The sequence below is a fragment of the Oreochromis niloticus genome, linkage group LG12 (genome assembly GCF_001858045.2).
Source record: "Oreochromis niloticus isolate F11D_XX linkage group LG12, O_niloticus_UMD_NMBU, whole genome shotgun sequence".
NCBI lineage: Eukaryota > Metazoa > Chordata > Actinopteri > Cichliformes > Cichlidae > Oreochromis > Oreochromis niloticus.
Window position 1 is genome coordinate 19495021 of NC_031977.2, and position 18275 is coordinate 19513295.

Here is an 18275-nt window from a genome sequence, read left to right on the forward strand (position 1 = left end):
AAAATTATAGCACATCCTTCTACATTTTTATCTAAGCTCACTTCGACATTAAATTTTGTGCTGAGTCTTCTGATAAATAATATGAAAGCAGCATGCATGAGGAGAGCAAGACAGTGATGGGGGTGACAGAGTGACAAGGTGGAAGTGGGATTATATCAGGGATTGGCTCTGAGCCCCTTGTTTGCAGTGTGATGGGCAGGCTGGCAAATGATGTCAGGCACAAGTTTCTGTGGACTATGATGTTTGCAGATGACGTTATGAACTGTAGTGAGAGTAGGGAGCAGCTGGAAGAAAGATGAGAGGTGGAGGTACGCTCTGCAGAAAAGAGGAATGAAAATCAATAAAAGAAAGACAGAGAATGTGCATAAAAGATAGGCAGATGGGTTAACAATGGAGATGCAAGGAGTTGAGGTAGTGAAGATGGATGAGTTTTAATAATTGGGATCAGACATCGTAACCAATAGATGGTGCACAAGAGAGGTGATGAAGAGAGTGCAGGTAGTGTGGAGGGGGTGGAGATGAGTGTCAGAGGCGGTTTGTGACAGAAGGATAGAAGCAAGAGTAAAAGGGAAGGTTGAGAAGGTGGTAGTAATATGATATATAGTTTGGAGTTGGTGGCACTGACAAAAAGACAGGGCAGAGAGGAAATTGTTAAGATAAGATAAGATAAGATAACCTTTATTAGTCCCACACGTGGGAAATTTGTTTTGTCACAGCAGGAAGTGGACAGTGCAAAAGTTCTGAAGCAAAAATTAGAATACAATAAGAATAAATACAGTACACAACTGTACAGAATAAAATAAAAATAAAATACTATATAAAATATACAATAGGATAAATATAGAATACAAATGCTATATACAACTGAGTAAAAATACAACGATGCCAGAAAGGAGTATTGCACTTAGTGTTATTGCACATGTGTGGGTGTGTGTGTTTGATCAGTTAAAGTCTTTGTTGTGGAGTCTGACAGCAGTGGGGAGGAAAGACCTGCGAAATCTCTCCGTCCCACACCGTGGGTGCCGCAGTCTGCCACTGAAGGAGCTGCTCAGTGCTGTCACAGTCTCATGCATGGGGTGGGAGATGTTGTCCAACACGGATGACAGCTTAGCCACCATTCTCCTGTCACTCACCACCTCCACTGGGTCCAGAGGGCATCCTAGAACAGAGCTGGCCCTGCGGATCAGCCTGTTCAGTCTCTTCCTGTCCCTGGCAGAGATGCTGCCATCCCAGCAGACCACACCATAAAAGATGGCTGAGGCCACCACAGAGTCATAGAAGGTCTTCAGGAGTGGGCCCTCCACTCCAAACGACCTGAGTCTCCGCAGCAGGTACAGCCTGCTCTGCCCTTTCCTGTAGAGGACTTCTGAATTATGAGTCCAGTCCAGTTTGTTGTTCAGATGAACACCAAGGTACCTGTAGCTGTCCACAGTCTCAATGTCCATACCCTGGATGTTCAGTGGTTGCAGTGGAGGATGTTTGTGCCTGCGGAAGTCTACCACCAGCTCCTTGGTTTTACTGGTGTTGATCTGGAGGTAGTTCAGCTGGCACCAGTCCACAAAGTCTTGGGTCAGTCCTTTGTACTCCTTGTCGTCCCCATCAGTGATGAGGCAGTGATAAGATTTTCATCACCAAGATGGAGAAGATTATAAATAAGAGGTACAGCTCAGGTAGAGATGTTTTGGACATGTGCAGAGGAAGTATGGAGAATATTGAATATGGAGCTGCCAGCCAGAAGGAAAAAACAGATCACAGAGAAAATTCATGGACGTAATAAAGGAGGACATGGAGAAGGTAGTGTGACAGGGAAGGATACTAGGGATAGGGTGAGATGGAGGTAGACGATCCGTTTCCACATAGAAATGGTAAAAAGCAAACAACCAAAAAAACATTAAAATTCAGTCGATGGAACTACCACCTGTTGTAAGGCTGAAGCGCGCTCACACACAGGAACGAGTACGTAAGGGCGTGGTGCTTGGCCATCTGACCGGCTTGGCGGGTTTTGATTGGCTGTGCCGGTTTCACAACGCCGAGTGTCGGCGCGGTAGGTCACGTGACAGCATCTGCTGCTGCTGGCTGAGCGAAGCGTGTTAGCAGGTAAACGAAAGCTTCAGATTTGTTATGTTTGATTTTTTTATTATTATTATTAAGTCTTTTTGAGAGTTCAAGTCTTATATTGTGTAATTTTTGTTTATTTTAACGAAGTCGATGGGCCTGTTCAAAAACATTATTCGTCTTATTTGGCGATTAGTCGTCTAACTAACTGCGTTGTATCCGTGCTGCTTTGTATGCGGACGGGCCGTTCGCACGCCGGGCAGTCGGCATGCCGCCTGTCTTTGTCTCCTGATTACTGCCCAAACCTATCTTAATAACTTTTTTCTCCCTGAATTATGTGCCTATAAATATATTAAGGGACACAGACAGTTAGAAATGTCAACGAACCACGCAGCTCGTTTTAGTTTCAGTTGTTAGCTTGTTGCTAACGTTAGCCACATCTCCCATGAAGTGACTAACGTTAGCTCCTTGGGCTACACAAAGGGGAGCATGGCAGCGCTTGTCACGTTTGTTTATTTTTTGGTTGCTACCCCAGACGGACTGTACATAGAATAGACATATTGGCAGACAGGTTAGGATACTGATACTCTACACAGGGCCTTTGGTAGTTTAACGAAGAAATTTGCGTGTTACTCGCACACGGAACAAAGACTAGCAGTTAGCCGGGCTGCTGCTATCGTGAGCTAGTTTGACCTAACATAAACGTTAGCCTCTGTGGTTCATGCTTCTGTCGAGTTTATCACACAAATAAGAGTGACTCTGATATTTAATACGTATAATTAAGGCAAAAAAATCAACACTGCTATCTGTATATGTACGACGCACCCAAATGCTTTGTCAGATAACGCTTTCCTGTGGATTTTATTTAAGAACTCACGCTGCCTGACAAATTGTCACTTGGTTGTATTATTAGCTACAGCCAGTTGCTTTGTTCGATACTACTCAGGCTCTGTTTGTGCTTTTGTTTTTCACCTTTTTAAAAAGCCTGTGTTTCTGTTGTTGTTGCCCATCTTTTATGCACATTTTTGATATATATAAAAGATGTTAATACCAGTATTAAAATATAGCGGTGCACTGACTGTTTTTGTGTGGGAGACTAAGGCAGGGCTGTAAGCTGACACCCAACAGGCCCCTCTGGGCTGGCTAAATTTAAACGGGGATGTAGGGAGCGACAGATGGGGGGTTATAGTCTTACATGGTATACTAGTGAGTCGGTCTGTTTATATTAAGTGTACAGTATCCGCACTGTAAGTAAGGAAAGTTTACTTACATTGCGATTTTCAAGAGCAAAAAGTGACAACGTGCTTTATATTACAAGATAAAATCCAGCATTTAAAGCTAAAGCAAAAGCAACACCCAGGTATATGAAAGCTGGGAGAACTGAAGATGTCCAAGAGTTTTACTTACCTTAGGAGCAAAGGGGTACGAATAAGAACTTCAGTTTTTTGTGTATTAATAGACAGATAATCAGCTGCCATCCTGTTCTTTATAATATGGATGTAGTCCAAGGTTAACTAGGATCTTTCCAAGTGGCAGCATATACAAGGCAAACAAGTTGGGCCCTAGGATGGAACCTGGTGGTATGCCCCAAGATAAAGCAGCAGAAGAGGACCGAAAATTAGCAAAAGCGTCCGAAAAGCTCCAGAGCAAGAAAGAGATGCTCACCCAAGTTCTAAGTCTCTCATTCAGGATACCATAATCAGATGTGTTGCAGGCAATAGAGACATCCAATAGTGCAAGAACCAAATATTCAGATGCATCATTGACATTGAGTTTCAAATTCTATTTACTGCACAATTATTTATTATTGTTTTCTTACTAAGGGGTAATGATGCCATACTATCTGTCTTTCGTTTCACCTTTGCTTCTGTTTCCTTTGTCTTTCAGATTTTTCTATTTTGTACATACATTGTTTTGTATATACTGTATATGATGACTTCACTGGTCAGCAATCAAGCCCGGGGTACTCGGGACAAAACGCTGCCAACCACCACACAAACAACACAGCAACAGAAACAGATACAGGTGGGTGTTTGTCGTTGGAAATACAGAGTTATGTCCAGGCTTAAGAAGTTCCATTAATAAGCAAAATAGTCTTTTAACTTAAATAAAACATTGCATCTCTTAGTCTTAAATGTAATTTTTCACTTTTAAATGATTTTAACCCACTTTTTATTAAAAATATATAAACGAACCAAATGCTTTTAAAAACATTTAAATGTACTATTCAGGTGGTGGTAGAAGCTAGCTTATGTTCTTGATTCTTATTAAGCTCTGTTTGTTTGCCAGGCCACAGCAGAACAGATTCGTTTAGCCCAAGTGATTTATGACAAAAACGATGCTGATTTTGAAGACAAAGTCAAACAGGTAATGTTTGTTCATATTTTGTGCATAGAGAAATTATCTTCTGGGTCACCAGGATACATTTTCCTGGAATTAAAACTTAACTGTGTTTGTTTTCTTTTTTTTTTTCTATGTTGTGACTTTCACAGCTGATTGAGGTCACTGGAAAGACTCAAGATGAGTGTATGGTAGCCCTCCATGACTGCAATGAAGATGTAAACAGAGCCATCAATTTCCTGCTGGAGAGCACCTCTGACACAGTAAGTATGCTCCATCACCAAAACATGTGTTGTGCTTGCTTTTTACATATGATTTGGTTATTACTTGCTGTTTTGGGAGAGACTAAATCATGATGCAAAAGTAGAAGTACAAATGCATTTTTGTAGCACCATCATGATTTTCTGTTCAACTCTCAGACCTCTTGGGAGACTGTAGGAAAGAAGCGCAGCCTTGGGAAAGAAGGAGGACCTTCAGAGATAAAGGAGAGCAGAGAGAAGAAGGGAGAGCGGGAGGCCAGTCGTGGGCGTGGAGGGTCCACCAGAAGGGGCAGAGGCATCAGCCGAGGACGTGAGGGTAAGAAAAAGACACGTCGTTTGCCTTGGCTAAAAACTTCATCTTTCACATCGAGGATAATGTCATTATTTTGGCCCAGTGTTAAGATGATGGAAAAGTCATAATTATTTTCCTCATCATTTTTTTTTTTTTTTTTGTTGAATTTCAGGTCGGTCAGAGGAGAATGGATTTGACGTGGCTCCTGGTGAGAGAGGAGGAGACCGTGGACGCAGGGGACGCGGTAGAGGTAAGCATTGGAGAGTAACACATGTCAGATTTATTAAACCTATCCAAATGCAGAGTTGGATTATAAGGTGACGTGAAAAGAATGCTAAGTGTAGTTCATGTTCCCTGATGTGGCCGGCATCGTATTTGTCTGTTGTGCTTCAAAATTTAAGTCCACCAACTCCATGTGCTTGCTTGAATGGGCGTTTGATGGGAAGTTTGTTTTTGTAGAATGGTTAAGTTTGAAAGTAGCAGAATTTACATTGGAATCTACATAATGCATACAGTCACTGAAATGCAAAAATGGAACAGGGCCAAAGATGCACAGCGAGGAGTTTATTTCCTCCCCCGGCAACCATAAAGCGAAAGAGAAAGTAGTACACCGGCAACAGAGCCTCATTTACGTGCAATAAACGATTTAGCCTACAGGAAATGGTGGCTGTAAGTGGATGGTTATCAGCTGATTTAAGAGCATTAAGTTGGAACATTTCCTTGTCTTTTAGTAGTTCTGCTACAGCCTTGATGATACTTTCTGTATCTGCAACTCCACCAGGGTTTGTTCAGAGTCGAGTGATGGAAATTTCATATTCAGTGAGTGTGAGGGTTTGCGTGTTTCTTGTGACCGCACAGACTCATCTGAGGAGAATTTACTTTACAATGCAACAATGCATGCCCACCAGGCAGTGGATTTAAAAGAGCTGTAATGAGAATGACTACTTAGCCACCTGTCTCCAGCTGTCCATGTCTGCCATGATTTTTAATTATGGCTTAGCTCATTCGTTATCTTTTTAAAAAGTGTATAAAATGGCTGACGATTCTTCCTCCTGTCTTCACTGAGTCACCTTTCACCCACAAACATACTCTGTTAAATTCACATACAAATTTTAATGAAGCTACAATCTTAAAATGAAGTCAACAGACAGAAACACCCCAACCTGTTTTGAGTTGATGATGGATCACTGTAACCACTCCCCACAAAAATTGTTTTTAGATTGCAGAGGTGTGCACATGCCCTAACATGAAAATGTAGTGAATCTATTGCTAATCATATTTCTTTTCAATGCACTAATGGAAAACTTAGCTGAGTCACCGACAATCGTTTGTCCCAAGGTTTGATATTCTTAAAAATGCTTAATGAGGAATTTAGACTCAAGTGGCTCAGTCTGCGTTGTTCATCTGGTTGTTTTGCTGTATTTTCAGTTGCAGGGGTTCGTGGCAGAGGAAGAGCAGCTGTTGGTAACAGGTTCTCTTCGCAGGGAATGGGGTAAGAATATGCATCATGTAAAAGTTTTACATAAGGAGGTGATGATGTTGATTACAAGCACATATCTTAAAAACAAGTGTGTGTGGAAAAATATGTTTCTGAATCTCCTTGATTGAAAATTTGTTCTGCCTGCCGTTATCAGTAAAAACAGATGTCTTCCAATTCGCTCGTTTGTTTGTTTGTTTGTTTGTTTGTTTGTTTGTTTGTTTGTTTGTTTGTTTGTTTTGCTTTTTCACACTGCTGCTTCTTTTTTTTCTCTCCAGAACCTTCAATCCTGCCGACTACTCTGCTAACGCTGGAGCTCGCCAGGAGGCATGGGAAGGAGATGGCAACGAAGCTGCTGAGGAAGCTGGTAAAGAAAATAGTCAGGCATACACTGATTTTTCTTGCAATATATACTTTTTAGTGTCCACTTTCTACATTTGAGCAAATGTCTAGTTTTGGACTATTTCAGAATTGCCACAAGAAATGACAAAAACACTAATTTGGCTATGCTTCTGTTTTAAATAGGGACATGGGGAGGCAACCCAGAAGACTGGAGTTCAGAAGACTGGAATGAAGATGTAAGGCACTGCTTTTCAGTGAAAGTGTATTACAGACTTTAATTCGATGTAGTAGCAGTGCTTTAAATGTGCGCTTTTGTGCTTAAAGTCTAGTGTTGCTGTCTAATGATGTCAGTTAACTAAGTGCTGTTGTTAAAGGGTGACTTGTTGTGGCTCTGGGAGGTTTTTGAATGCCGTACTAATATCTTCATCTTTCACGCAGTTATCTGAGACCAAAGTATTCACTGCCTCTTCTGCCCCAAAAAATCACATCACACCTGGAAACAAGTAAGCTCTTCATAAGTCATTGGCACCTTGAAAGAACACATAGAAATTGTTTAATTTTGGAGAATGGCATTTTATTTAATCAACACTGTTATTCCTTCTTTCCTCCTTCCAAACCTTTCTACTTCCACTCTTCACTCCACTTTCTGTGTGCTCTCTTGTTTCCTGCATGTCCCCAGTGTGGACCTGGCTGGCATACTTCCTAAGGCTGGAGTGGGTGTAGGGAGTTCTGTGGACTCCGATTTGGGGGCGATAGTCGATGGCCCTGCACCTGAGGATTTAGGCCAAAGCCTGGTGTTTACCAATTCACATCACAATGGACGCACTGCAACACACAGCTACGCACATGCCACAGCCAACAGCTATGCCCATGCTGCTTCTGGCAGTACCACCTACGCACACGCTGCACTGGTATTCATAGCTATACTCTATAGATTTATAGACTTTAATACAATATAGATTTAGATATATCCTCATCACCTTTTTCTTCTGTCTCCCTGTCAGTCCTCAGTCCTAGGTTCTGGTTTTGGGTCCCTGAATGCATCCAAGCAGGCACCTGCCCCTGACATCCGGACATCAGAGCAGCTGAATGGGCCTCGGCTTGGTCAAAGAACCAGTCAGATGTTGGCCACCACCAGCAATAGCAGCATTTCCAAAGACCAAGGGCAGTCTCCAATGCAAGCTCCTGCTCCTGCCCCCTCTCCCTCTGCAGACAACAAGGCTCAAAGACTGGAGAATGGCTCTGTTACTGCCCAACACTGTAAGTTTATCTCAGAGTAGTTAGGAATCCAAAACAGGAAGATGTTATTAGGTTTGGAAGCATTTGTTAAAGAAGGGAGTAAAGCCCAGAGGTATGGTGAACTTCAGTATTGTAGTCATGGTAATGAATGTATATTTGTCTCCCGTTGTCTTCAGCGGAGATGAAGCTTCAGCCAGAGCCATCAGTGGTGCTCAGCCAGCTGGCTCAAAGGCAACAGCAGTCCACAATCCTTCCCACCACAGAGCCTTTGGGCCTTGTCCAGGCACATGCTCCACAGGCCCCCACACCACCAGGTAGGACTGCAAAATAGAACTATTCTGTACCACTAAAAGGCTGTTTCCACATATAGAGTAGAGAGACATTAAAATATGTAGTGCCTCTACAAAAAAGATAGATAACAGGAAGTCGAGTTAGTAAATGGCTTCATTGCTATACCGTGCCATTGTTGTTGTGACTATAATGACATTATGAATAGTCATGGTGCTTTTATTTTAATTCAGGTCATGAGTCGTCTGTCCCTCCTGTAAGAGACAGCGCTTCTCCAGGAGTGAAGTTGCCAGGCATGGAGCCTTTGACCACAGAGCCTCCTCAGCGCCAAATAAAGACACAGAGACGCAGAGCAGCTCCTCCCTCAAAAGTAAGGCTCTTTGATATTTAGACTTTGAACCTTTTTATGTGTCAGAAAATGTAAACGAGAAATGACAAAAGAGCTGTATTCATTCTAAGAGGGGATAGAAACTGAAAGTCAGTAATTTATCTCCTCTTATGGGGTTTACAAGGCAGGTCTGCCAGTTATATGAGCAGACTTAATGAGGTAGTTTCCACAGCCTTATGCTCCCCTTACTACACACACAGGTATGCAGACTTTTTTTCTTCTTTTTTTTTTAAAGAATAGACTGCTCATACTTGACTCCTCCCGGTGCTTGTTTATCTGGTAGTCTTGAAGTAGCAGTAGACCTGAATATTCACCTATTTATGTGTTCTTTTGTTGGCTTTGTTGCTACAAATAATGACTTTTCACACCTCTCTGGTTACTATTTGGACAGTAGCCACCGCTAAGCTGCAAGCATAAGGTCGTGCTCACCTTTTACTACATCTGCTCTTGCGTGAGCAGCAGCAGCTGGTGCTTATGCTCAGATCAGCATCACATTGTGTCCTGACCTTCAGTTACTTTTTTTTTTTTTTTTTTTTTTTTTTTAAATGGGACTGTTTTAAGTCAGATTGAACACTGACAAAATGTTGGTAAAATAAATGTTTTCACAGTCTCTTTTTCTGTAATTAGGAACAGAAACCTACCCCAAATCCAAAAATTAGATCAGTTCTGATAACTCACCCTTTTGTCATCTTAGATTCCATCGTCAGCAGTGGAGATGCCGGGATCGGCAGATGTGTCTGGTCTTAATGTTCAGTTTGGAGCTCTAGACTTTGGGTCTGAGGCTAGCAGTGGAACATCAGATATGGTACCAACTGAGCTGGCCAGGGAACACACGCCTGTTCAGGCCCCAACAGCCATGCCAGTTCCTACTGCTATTCCCACACAGCCGCCTCAGAATAGCCTGTTCTCTAAGCCAGGAGCTGTGAGGTATGTGTTTGTCATGCAAGCATGTTGGTTTATGTGAGGTATTTGTTATGTGTGGGGGTTTTTTTGTTTTGTTTTGTTTTTTAAAATTCCCCATGTTGTGGATATAATACTGGCAAACCAGGTGATTCGCAACACTTTAAATTCCAGGGAATAAAATCACCACAACTCTTTTTGTTTTGCAGTGTAGCCCAGAGCCCTACAAACATTCAGGAAACTTGGTTTTAACAAAATGTTAAACCTCAGATTCAGAAAAGTCTTGTTGTCCAAAGAAAGTTCTTGATGTTTAATTGAACCAGTTTTTTTTTTTTAAATTTAGCCATCTCTATTTGTCCTTTAAACAGTGAACACATGAGCAGCTTATCTTCTGTAACGGACCCCAACTTCCCTTCACCCTCTTTGGGGTTACCTAGTGCCACGCCCTCACCCTCCCTTGGTCTCCCCAGTGCTGCTGCGCCACCCTCCTCTTCAGCCCCAACCACAGTCAGCCGGGTGGAGAGCAGCGTCCCGAGGTCCCTGCCCCCTCATCTCGGATTCTCACAGAGCAAAGATGTCCCATCGGCTCCTGGTGGGCCTCTGACGGTGAGCATAAACCTTTTTTTCTCAGGTCTCAAACAGAATAAAGATTTTGGCAACTACTTAAATGTTATTTGCCTGAAAGCTGAATGATGAAACCAAGTCTTTAAACGTTTTCTCTCTTAGAATGGTTACACTGGTATGAAGACGCAGAGCACACAAGACGGTAAGTACTATTGTCAGTAATGTAAAAATGCACTCACATGGCCAATAAAGTCTGGTATAATGGACATTGATTGCTTAATGCTGAGGAGGAAATAGAAAGATGCATCTTAGCGAAAGTTGTGGTTTGATAAATCATGTTTTTATAGCCACCCCATCTCCTTATTTTCTTTTTCACCCTGATTCTGTTCTATTCTTTTCCTTCTCATACAGTAACTTTTTTTTTTTTTTTTTTTTTTTTTTTTGTTAAAGATAAATAAATCAAATTTTGACCCAGATTAATCTTTCTATTTTAAACCAGGCACAGCATCATCTAGGACCGTGAAAACTGAGTCTCCCATTATGACAAGTGACAGCAGCCCTGGCCACCACATCCCTTCTCCTGCAGTTACAGCTTCCCACTCAACATCCATCTCATCGCTCAGCAGGTAAGGAGCGGCTCGGCTGCACTTTGATGTTTTTGCAGGGAGATGATGATGCTTACAAGCACATATCCAAATCATTTAATGTGGACATATTTTTCACTGAATCTTCCTGATCACACATCCAATTTGAAGTGCTTTTGCAGATTTATCAAATTTCAGCAGGCTGACAGACTCGCTTTATTCTCTTTGTAGTCACACAAGCAGTACGCACTCATCTGGGTCGACCCTCTCTACGACTTCCTCCCTGACGGTAAACAGATGCTTAGTATGTTTGGATTTTATAATTTTATTTTAATCCCAAATTTTAACTAAGCGCCGGAGCTTACAAACAAACAAAAAAAATGCGTTCTCTGCTTTTATTCTTTCAGACAAGTAACGAGGAGAGTAGCAGCGGAAACATCCATGCCTTTTCTTCGTCATCGTCCAGCCAGGTTGTTAATCCCAATCCTTCAGCTCCCCCCGTTGTCAGTAATTCTGCCACCAATGGTCTGCATCCATCTGGAGCACCGGGACTAATTCCAAATGGCACGAACACCACACTCTCAGCTGCCGGCAGCCGCGCAGCACCCCTGCTCACCACCACCTCCGGTATGACCATGACTACCATAACACCAGGATGGACGTTAAAACTAAAATATTTTGAAATATCATACTCCATTTTTTTTCTTTTCTTTTTTTAACGTTTATTATGAATTATGATTCTAATCTGGCTATTTTGGACACTTAACTGAGACTGTACTTGTGTATAAATGGTTATGTTCATTCAGTGCATAACATGTCCTTTGTGGTGTCTGCTCCAGGTAAAGCTCCTCCCAACTTGGCCCAAGGAGTGCCACCTCTCCTGACCAACCAGTACATCATGGGCCCTGGTGGATTGCTCCCTGCATATCCGGTAACTATTTAACTTTATCATATATTTACTTGGTTGTATTAATCTTGATCCCATTAATTTTTAAGGGAAAGGAGAGACTTAATATGGATGCTAAAAAAAAGATAGTTAATTGGTTTTCTTCTTAAAAAAAGAGGAAAAACAAATGCAGGTTTTTCTAGAAGTGCAGAAATTGAACAGAGGGATTGAATTTTCTCCTTATTCTATAGAGGTTTTTAGTCATTTGGGAAGGTTTTGATCATGTACTGAATACACTCATAAGCAGCCAGTAAGGATAAAAGGCTTTGTAGGCATAAGCGATGTTTATTAGAGACTCTGACAATGCTGCTAAATAACCATTGTCCTAATTTTAACAGCAGATATATGGATATGATGAGTTGCAAATGCTGCAGTCACGTCTTCCTTTGGTGAGTCTGTTGCAGTGGTTATTGCTTTCATACTGTTTGGAATTAGCAGTCGTGCTTATTATTGCATTTTTTTCTTTACATTAACGGATAAAGAAAGGTTAAGTTAAATGTTATTTCTCATGTTACAAAGCAGTTATCTATGATTTAGTGATGGGGGAAATCCTCATCCTTTTTTAATGCTGTTTGTCTTTTTTAATTATTATTTATTTTCCTCTTTCTGGACAGGACTACTATGGTGTAACATTCCCTGGTGCTACGACTGCTATGCCTGGTAGAGATGGACTTGCTAATAATCCATATTCAGGTAGATCAAATTTTATTCTTCTTTGCACTTGATCATTTTGACTTGATGACTTTGGTTAAGCACTTAGATTTAGTTCTGTTTTAGATCACATTGGACTGAAATTTTCTGTTGCCTGCACTTAATGTTTTTTTGGGGGGCACGGTCTTAGTTTTTTCTCAGCAGCGTTTTGAATCTTTGTTATGGCCTTGATGAAGGACATTTGCTAAGAACACCAGCCCTACAATATCCTGAAATTCTGGTCTATTTGTTGCCTAAAGGGTGGTCATCTAAGAACTCTGTTTTTACTGATGGGAATTGTGTACGGTGGAAAGCTGGAGTACCTGTTACAGAGTAGAAATGAGGCTTTAGGGTTCATTTCCACTTTTGTCTTAACTTTCCTTCTGTCTCTCCTGATTCTGCTCAGGTGAAGCAACAAAGTTTGGCAGGAATGACTCTTCATCTCCAGCTCCTCCAACCACCCTGTCTACAGCTGGGGTGCAGTCACAGCCCCAGCAGACACAGCAGGCAGGCACACAAGGACAGGGGCAGGGTCAGAGCCAGGGTCAGCAGACACAGAACCAGGCCTTCCTCAACCCCCCTCTGCCTCCTGGCTATGGATACACTGGTAAGGGGGAAAAAAAAAAATCATGTTTAATCACATTGATGTCAGTCATTTGAAGGGTTTTACACTATTAACCATTTGCACATCCTCCATCATTTCACAGGTCTGCCATATTATGCTGGTATGCCTGGAGTTCCCTCAGCTTTCCAGTATGCCCCCACTGTCTTTGTGCCTCCTGCCTCAGCCAAGCAGCCAGCAATGGGCCTGGCCAACCCCTCCAATCAGTACCACCAACAGCATCAGCCAAGTTATGGACAGCACGCATACGGCACAGGTAAGACCTGGACTAAACAGGGTTTTTGTCTGGTTGGTTAGAATTCTATTATTATAATAGTAGTTGTAATACATTAGTAAACTAAACTGATAACTCAGCAACACAAAATGTAGTTAAGAAGCTTAATTAGCTTAAAAGCTGGCATTATTGTGGGCTTTCTGGAAAGTTATTTTTGTGTGTTTTGAGACTCAAGTGTAAAAATAGACGTCAGACTAAATGAAGGTGTTTGTAGTGGGAGGGGAAAGTGAACTGAATTTCCAAACCTATACACATGTACACCATATACTGCATGTGCGTGTAGAGTTGGGCCTGTTTTGTTTTTGTTTGGGTTTTTTTCTGCTTGTGCTGCATGCATAGCTCAAACCCCCTGCTAAAGTTGGACACAGCTCAGTATAGACAGCTGCCATTTCAGTCAGGTTACCTTACTGCCTCTCTCTCTCTCCTGCCCCCTCCCCCCTCTTTTTCCTTCACAAAATCTGCTCCTCATCCTCTCTCCCTCCCTCCCTCCTCTGCTTTGCTCTGCCTCCTCTCTTTTTCTATACTCTTCCTCCTCCCCCCTTCAGCCTTTGATGACCTATCTCAAGCCCACGGTGGGGAATACAGTAAGGCAGGGTACGGAAGCACTGCCCAGTCACAGGCCAAGTCAGCAGGCAGCGGTCCAGGGAAAGGTACATGCACGACACATGGCGCACACTCTAACAACACACAAACACACACACACAGTTAGTGGGCGTTTTCCAGTGAGGAAAAACGGGTGTACTCACAATTGCAGATGATTCTACAGTCGAGAGCGTCCTGGAGAAAGGTGTGTATATGCAAGCATGTGATTGTACTTTCAAGTGCAAATGGCTGGGTACATGCCAAAGGGGGCCGCGGAAGTGAGAAACATGCCTCTGCTCCTCCTCACTTACTATGCTTCTTCCTCCTGGCTGGCCTGTGTCCTACTAACAGTGAAAACTGGCATTTAGTTTAGAAGATATGCTTATCAGCATTGAAGTGACACAGCTGCTGGTTTTTGTTTGGTTTGTTTTGTTTTTATGCATTCCCACTGAACTGAACCCATTTCTTGTTGCTTTTTCTGTTTTTGTCCTCCTTTCCCTCTGAAATCCCAACATTTTCTTTTTCTCTCTTTCCTTCTCCCTCTCTTTCATTTCTTTCCAGCACCAGGATTGTCAGGTTCAGGTACTAGTGGTGGAGTACCGGACATGGGAGGTTCAATCTACAGCAAAACACAGGTGTGTGTGTGTGTGTGTGTGTGTGTGTGTGTGTGGTTGTGTGGTCTACACGTCTAAGCATGATCTGTTTGTATATATCTAAAACAATGTGTTTGTATGACGTTTTTTAAGAGACGTTTTATTAATTTAATGTGTGGTGCAAAGTTAACTGGTAAAAGTATGTTATTTGTCCAAAAGTTTCCAACTGGGGGGAAAGTTAAAACCTCATTAATGGATGCCAACATTTCTATTTATAGACAGGAAAAATACTAAGGTGTAAAGGTAATGGATTATATAACCAGTAAGAGCTCGGTGATGTCTTTCTGACAATTCTTTCTTCAATTGGAAGAGCTGTCTGATTCACATTTGCAGACTGTTTATCCACTCTCCACCCTATTTTAAAGCCCACTATATGACTGTTTTTATCCTTTGCTCATACTGAGGCTGCTGGCTTGTGTTTGGCTCAGAGTTCTGCATAGCTTTGACTTAAGCCACTTTAACTTTGTTAGCTTCTTTAAACTGTTGGCTTGGTGAAATTGATTGAAATGTCTCGTTAGGTTTGTTGTCTTGAACTCTTTGATACGGTTCCCCTGTAGTGTACTTTAGCTTCCTCACTCATTGAAGAACTCACTAACAGCCACATGCTAACAACGTGTGACTGCTCATAGCTTATGGTTGTGAGTTTGCATGCGACTTTGCATATAGAGCAGCTTGAAGTCTGAACTTCTGACTTAGTTGATGGCTTAGTCCATATACTTATCTGTTTAGTAGAAACTTTGGCTACATATAATATTAACATGAACAACCTCAGTTTGGTCCTCTTTAAATGATTCTGCTTGTAAAATGAAAATGTAGAAACGTGAGCATTTCAGTTTGAATGTCAATTTTTAAAATAAAGCTTGGATGAAGAACTGTTTGATTTCAGAAGAATAGTGAATGGAAAGATTATGGATTAGATCGTTTTTGCCAGACATAAATTAATCTTTTGTCCTCGTTTTTTGTTTGTTTGTTTTGTTTGTTCTTCTTTGTAGTCATTTGACAAGCAGGGCTTCCACACAGGGACACCACCTCCCTTCAGCCTGCCTTCAGCACTAGGAGGAACGGGGCCCCTGAACCCTGGCGGTGCACCTGGCTACGCCCCTGCACCTTTCCTGCACATTCTGCCTCCTCACCAACAGCCCCACTCCCAGCTGCTGCACCATCACCTCACACAGGACGGACAGGTAACCCTCAACAACCAGTGAAAAATATTTTTATACATTAAACTTGGAGGTATTAGTTTTAGTTCGCAGAAAACAAAATTAAAATGAGTTTTCGTTTTGTTTTTGCTTTTGGTTTATCATCTATTAAAAAAGCTGCTGTACCCTTACTAAAAAATATTCATGCTAATTAAATAAGAAAAGTACTCGGCGTGTACATCTGATTAAATTCTGCACTTGTGTTACTGCAGTTTTAAGAATTTTATTTGGCCTGTCACGATCGTTCATCACTGAAAAGCTCTCCCTGACTATTCCTGGTTTTCTCCACTGTTGTTGTATATTTTGAATCTACACCCTCTTGTATGATAAGTTCAATAGAATAGGGCTGACTAAAATGAATAATATAAGCACTTTGAAATTACACACACTAAATACATCCACTGAATGGACTGCTTTTTCTTCATAGGGCGGTCCTGGTCAGCGCAGTCAGTCCAGCAGCATGCAGCAGAAAACCCAAGGCAGCAAGTCCAGCTATAGCAGCTCTGCATACTGGGCAAACTGAGGAATGCTTCCATATGTTTTTTTGTTTGTTTGTTTGTTTTGGGGTTTTTTCTCCTCGTCTCCCTGAAAGGCTGCGTGTGTAAAGCTAAAACAGAAAAACAAACACACTACCCTCACAATGAGCAACCATGGGCTTCGTTGCCCTGCTCCCCCCACCTCCAAGTCCTCTTAAGTCTTTTGGGTTCTCTCTTCCCCCCCTTTTCAAAATTGGTTGTACATGTAAGATATTTATGTATTTATATATAAATATATATATATATACTGTATATGTAATAGTAGAACATAAAATGTGGTTGCTGCATTTTATTTTTGAAGGACTTTTTGTTTACTTTTTTCAAAACTGCAGGAAAAGATGTTACATTGAGACAAAATGAGATGTTAGTGAGAGAGTGAGTGAAGAAGAAAAACGATCCAAAACTTCCTGGAAGAAACCAGAAAAAGGAAAAGGAGAGAGCTATAGCACTGATTGCATTTGAGGACACTTCAGATGGGGGTGGGGTTTATAATAACTAACTGCATCTGTCTCCTCTTTTTTTCTTTTTATACATGACTTCCTGAATGGCCGGGCTCGTCCCTCTGAGCTTCATTTTGTAGCTTCCTGTCTTTTCCCTTTCTTCTCTCCCTCTCCTCTGGAGAGCTGCCTACTCTCCCGGGGTCACTTTCTTTAAAGAAAGACCTGCCCATCTAAATTTTATATTTTAATTTAATTTTAACCCTCATTTTCTCGAAATAAAGTTCTGAGCAGTTGGAAACTGACTCCTTGTTTTATATGCGCATTTACACAAGTTAATCAAGTGGGTTTTTCTAGACTGACCCATGTCTTCAGACTCATTTTCAGTGTCTTAACATATTTACTTGCATTTACTGGGATTTCTTTAGGCCTGCCCAAATTTGTTTCGGATGAGTGTCTATTGCACTACGTAAATCTTGAATAAATGTGTAGGCAAACAGCTAAATATTTTTTAACTTAAGAGTACATAAAGGCCTTAAAACACAAAAGTTACCAGTCATAAAGTGGTCGTTTTTGGCAGCACAGTGGCGTGCACTGTTGCCTCACAGTGAGAAGCTTCAGGGTCTCAATCCACCTGCAGACTACAGGCTTTCTGTGTGGAGATTGCATATTTTCTCCAGCTTCCTTTCAAAGACGGATGCAGGGCATATTTGGTCACTATTGTCAAATAATCTGCTCTTGTTCTTTGCGCCGCCCACTGACAGTGAATGATTATTAATGAAGATGGCTCCATGGTGTAGTGGTTAGACTCTGGTTCAAGACTAAGACACAAACTCTTTCTCAGGCGGACCCAAGCTCAGATAAATTAGATTCCATTAAGAAGGCATGCAGCGTAAAATCTGGGCCAAATTGAACCTCCAGAGCCATCTGCTGTGGTTCAGTTCTAAGTACCAGAACTACTGCTGTCCTATTTTGATCTAATTTATACCTGTACACTACAATGTTTAATGATAAAATCATCCTCCGTTCAAGTCCAACAAAAAATATTTTCTTTCCATTTGTAAACTTGCATGAGATTCCGAGCAGAGTAGGTCCCTGACACGCAAGTTTAGCATTTTCTGTAATCTGGTCAGTGTAACTGTTCTCTGCAATAGTCTTTTAAGCCAGTTGGCCATATGGTGGCCCAGCTTGAGCAAGACACAGGTGGCTCTGATTACAGTGAATCCATCATAGCGCTCTTTTTCCTTTTCCCATAAAATACCAAGTTTGTGATGTTAATCAAAGCTCAGAAGAATGCTGATTAAACTGATGCACGTTTAAGTGTATTAATCTCATCCTTGTTCTATGACAGGGTCTTTTATTTCAAGTGGCTAAATTCGTGCAGCACGGTGCATTGATGCACGGTGACTTTGTTAGTCTTGTGCACGTTCAGCACAGTACCATCACGTAGAGAGAACGAGATATTTTTGAAGGTGAACTATGATGTCACTCGGGGCCCTTGAGGCCTTCATAGTTTTATGAGACATTTCATTTTCAAACTGATAAATCAAGGTTAGTCCCAGCAGTGGTTCTGCACCTTTTTTTGAGTGATGTTTGAATGGTATAGC

At 41.6% G+C, this 18275-nt stretch overlaps 1 protein-coding gene and 1 non-coding gene across 6 annotated transcripts; both read left to right on the forward strand.

The window, feature by feature from the left end:
- Positions 1 to 1959: 1959 nt before the first annotated feature.
- LOC100696291 (ubiquitin-associated protein 2) lies at positions 1960 to 16969 on the forward strand. 5 transcript variants are annotated; one of them, XM_013275381.3, is made up of 30 exons: positions 1960 to 2097; positions 3943 to 4080; positions 4345 to 4422; positions 4548 to 4658; positions 4815 to 4971; positions 5120 to 5197; positions 6376 to 6439; positions 6703 to 6791; positions 6950 to 7002; positions 7205 to 7269; positions 7446 to 7677; positions 7771 to 8026; positions 8182 to 8319; positions 8527 to 8663; positions 9376 to 9608; positions 9950 to 10187; positions 10308 to 10347; positions 10645 to 10771; positions 10961 to 11033; positions 11137 to 11356; positions 11569 to 11660; positions 12014 to 12064; positions 12290 to 12368; positions 12772 to 12972; positions 13073 to 13243; positions 13807 to 13911; positions 14016 to 14048; positions 14405 to 14478; positions 15489 to 15680; positions 16123 to 16969. In XM_013275381.3, the coding sequence occupies exons 2-30, from the start codon at positions 3985 to 3987 to the stop codon at positions 16216 to 16218; spliced, it is 3579 nt and encodes a 1192-aa protein (XP_013130835.1). In that variant the 5' UTR covers positions 1960 to 2097; positions 3943 to 3984; the 3' UTR covers positions 16219 to 16969. The 5 variants fall into 5 exon arrangements, with proteins under 5 accessions (XP_013130835.1, XP_013130836.1, XP_005473474.1 ...); XM_013275382.3 differs by having other exon boundaries at positions 10961 to 11018; XM_005473417.4 differs by having other exon boundaries at positions 10052 to 10187.
- Positions 10805 to 10882, forward strand: LOC112841900 (small nucleolar RNA SNORD121A). Its single transcript, XR_003213370.1, has one exon. It is a non-coding gene; the product is annotated as a small nucleolar RNA SNORD121A (small nucleolar RNA).
- Positions 16970 to 18275: the final 1306 nt, after the last annotated feature.

Bases quoted from the DNA above. Each gene is read 5' to 3' on its own strand.
- LOC100696291 (XM_013275381.3), top strand. From the start codon at position 3,985: ATGATGACTTCACTGGTCAGCAATCAAGCCCGGGGTACTCGGGACAAA. The intron at 4,081-4,344 runs GTGGGTGTTTGT...TTTGTTTGCCAG, and splicing joins AGCAACAGAAACAGATACAG to GCCACAGCAGAACAGATTCG. The intron at 11,661-12,013 runs GTAACTATTTAA...TAATTTTAACAG, and splicing joins GATTGCTCCCTGCATATCCG to CAGATATATGGATATGATGA.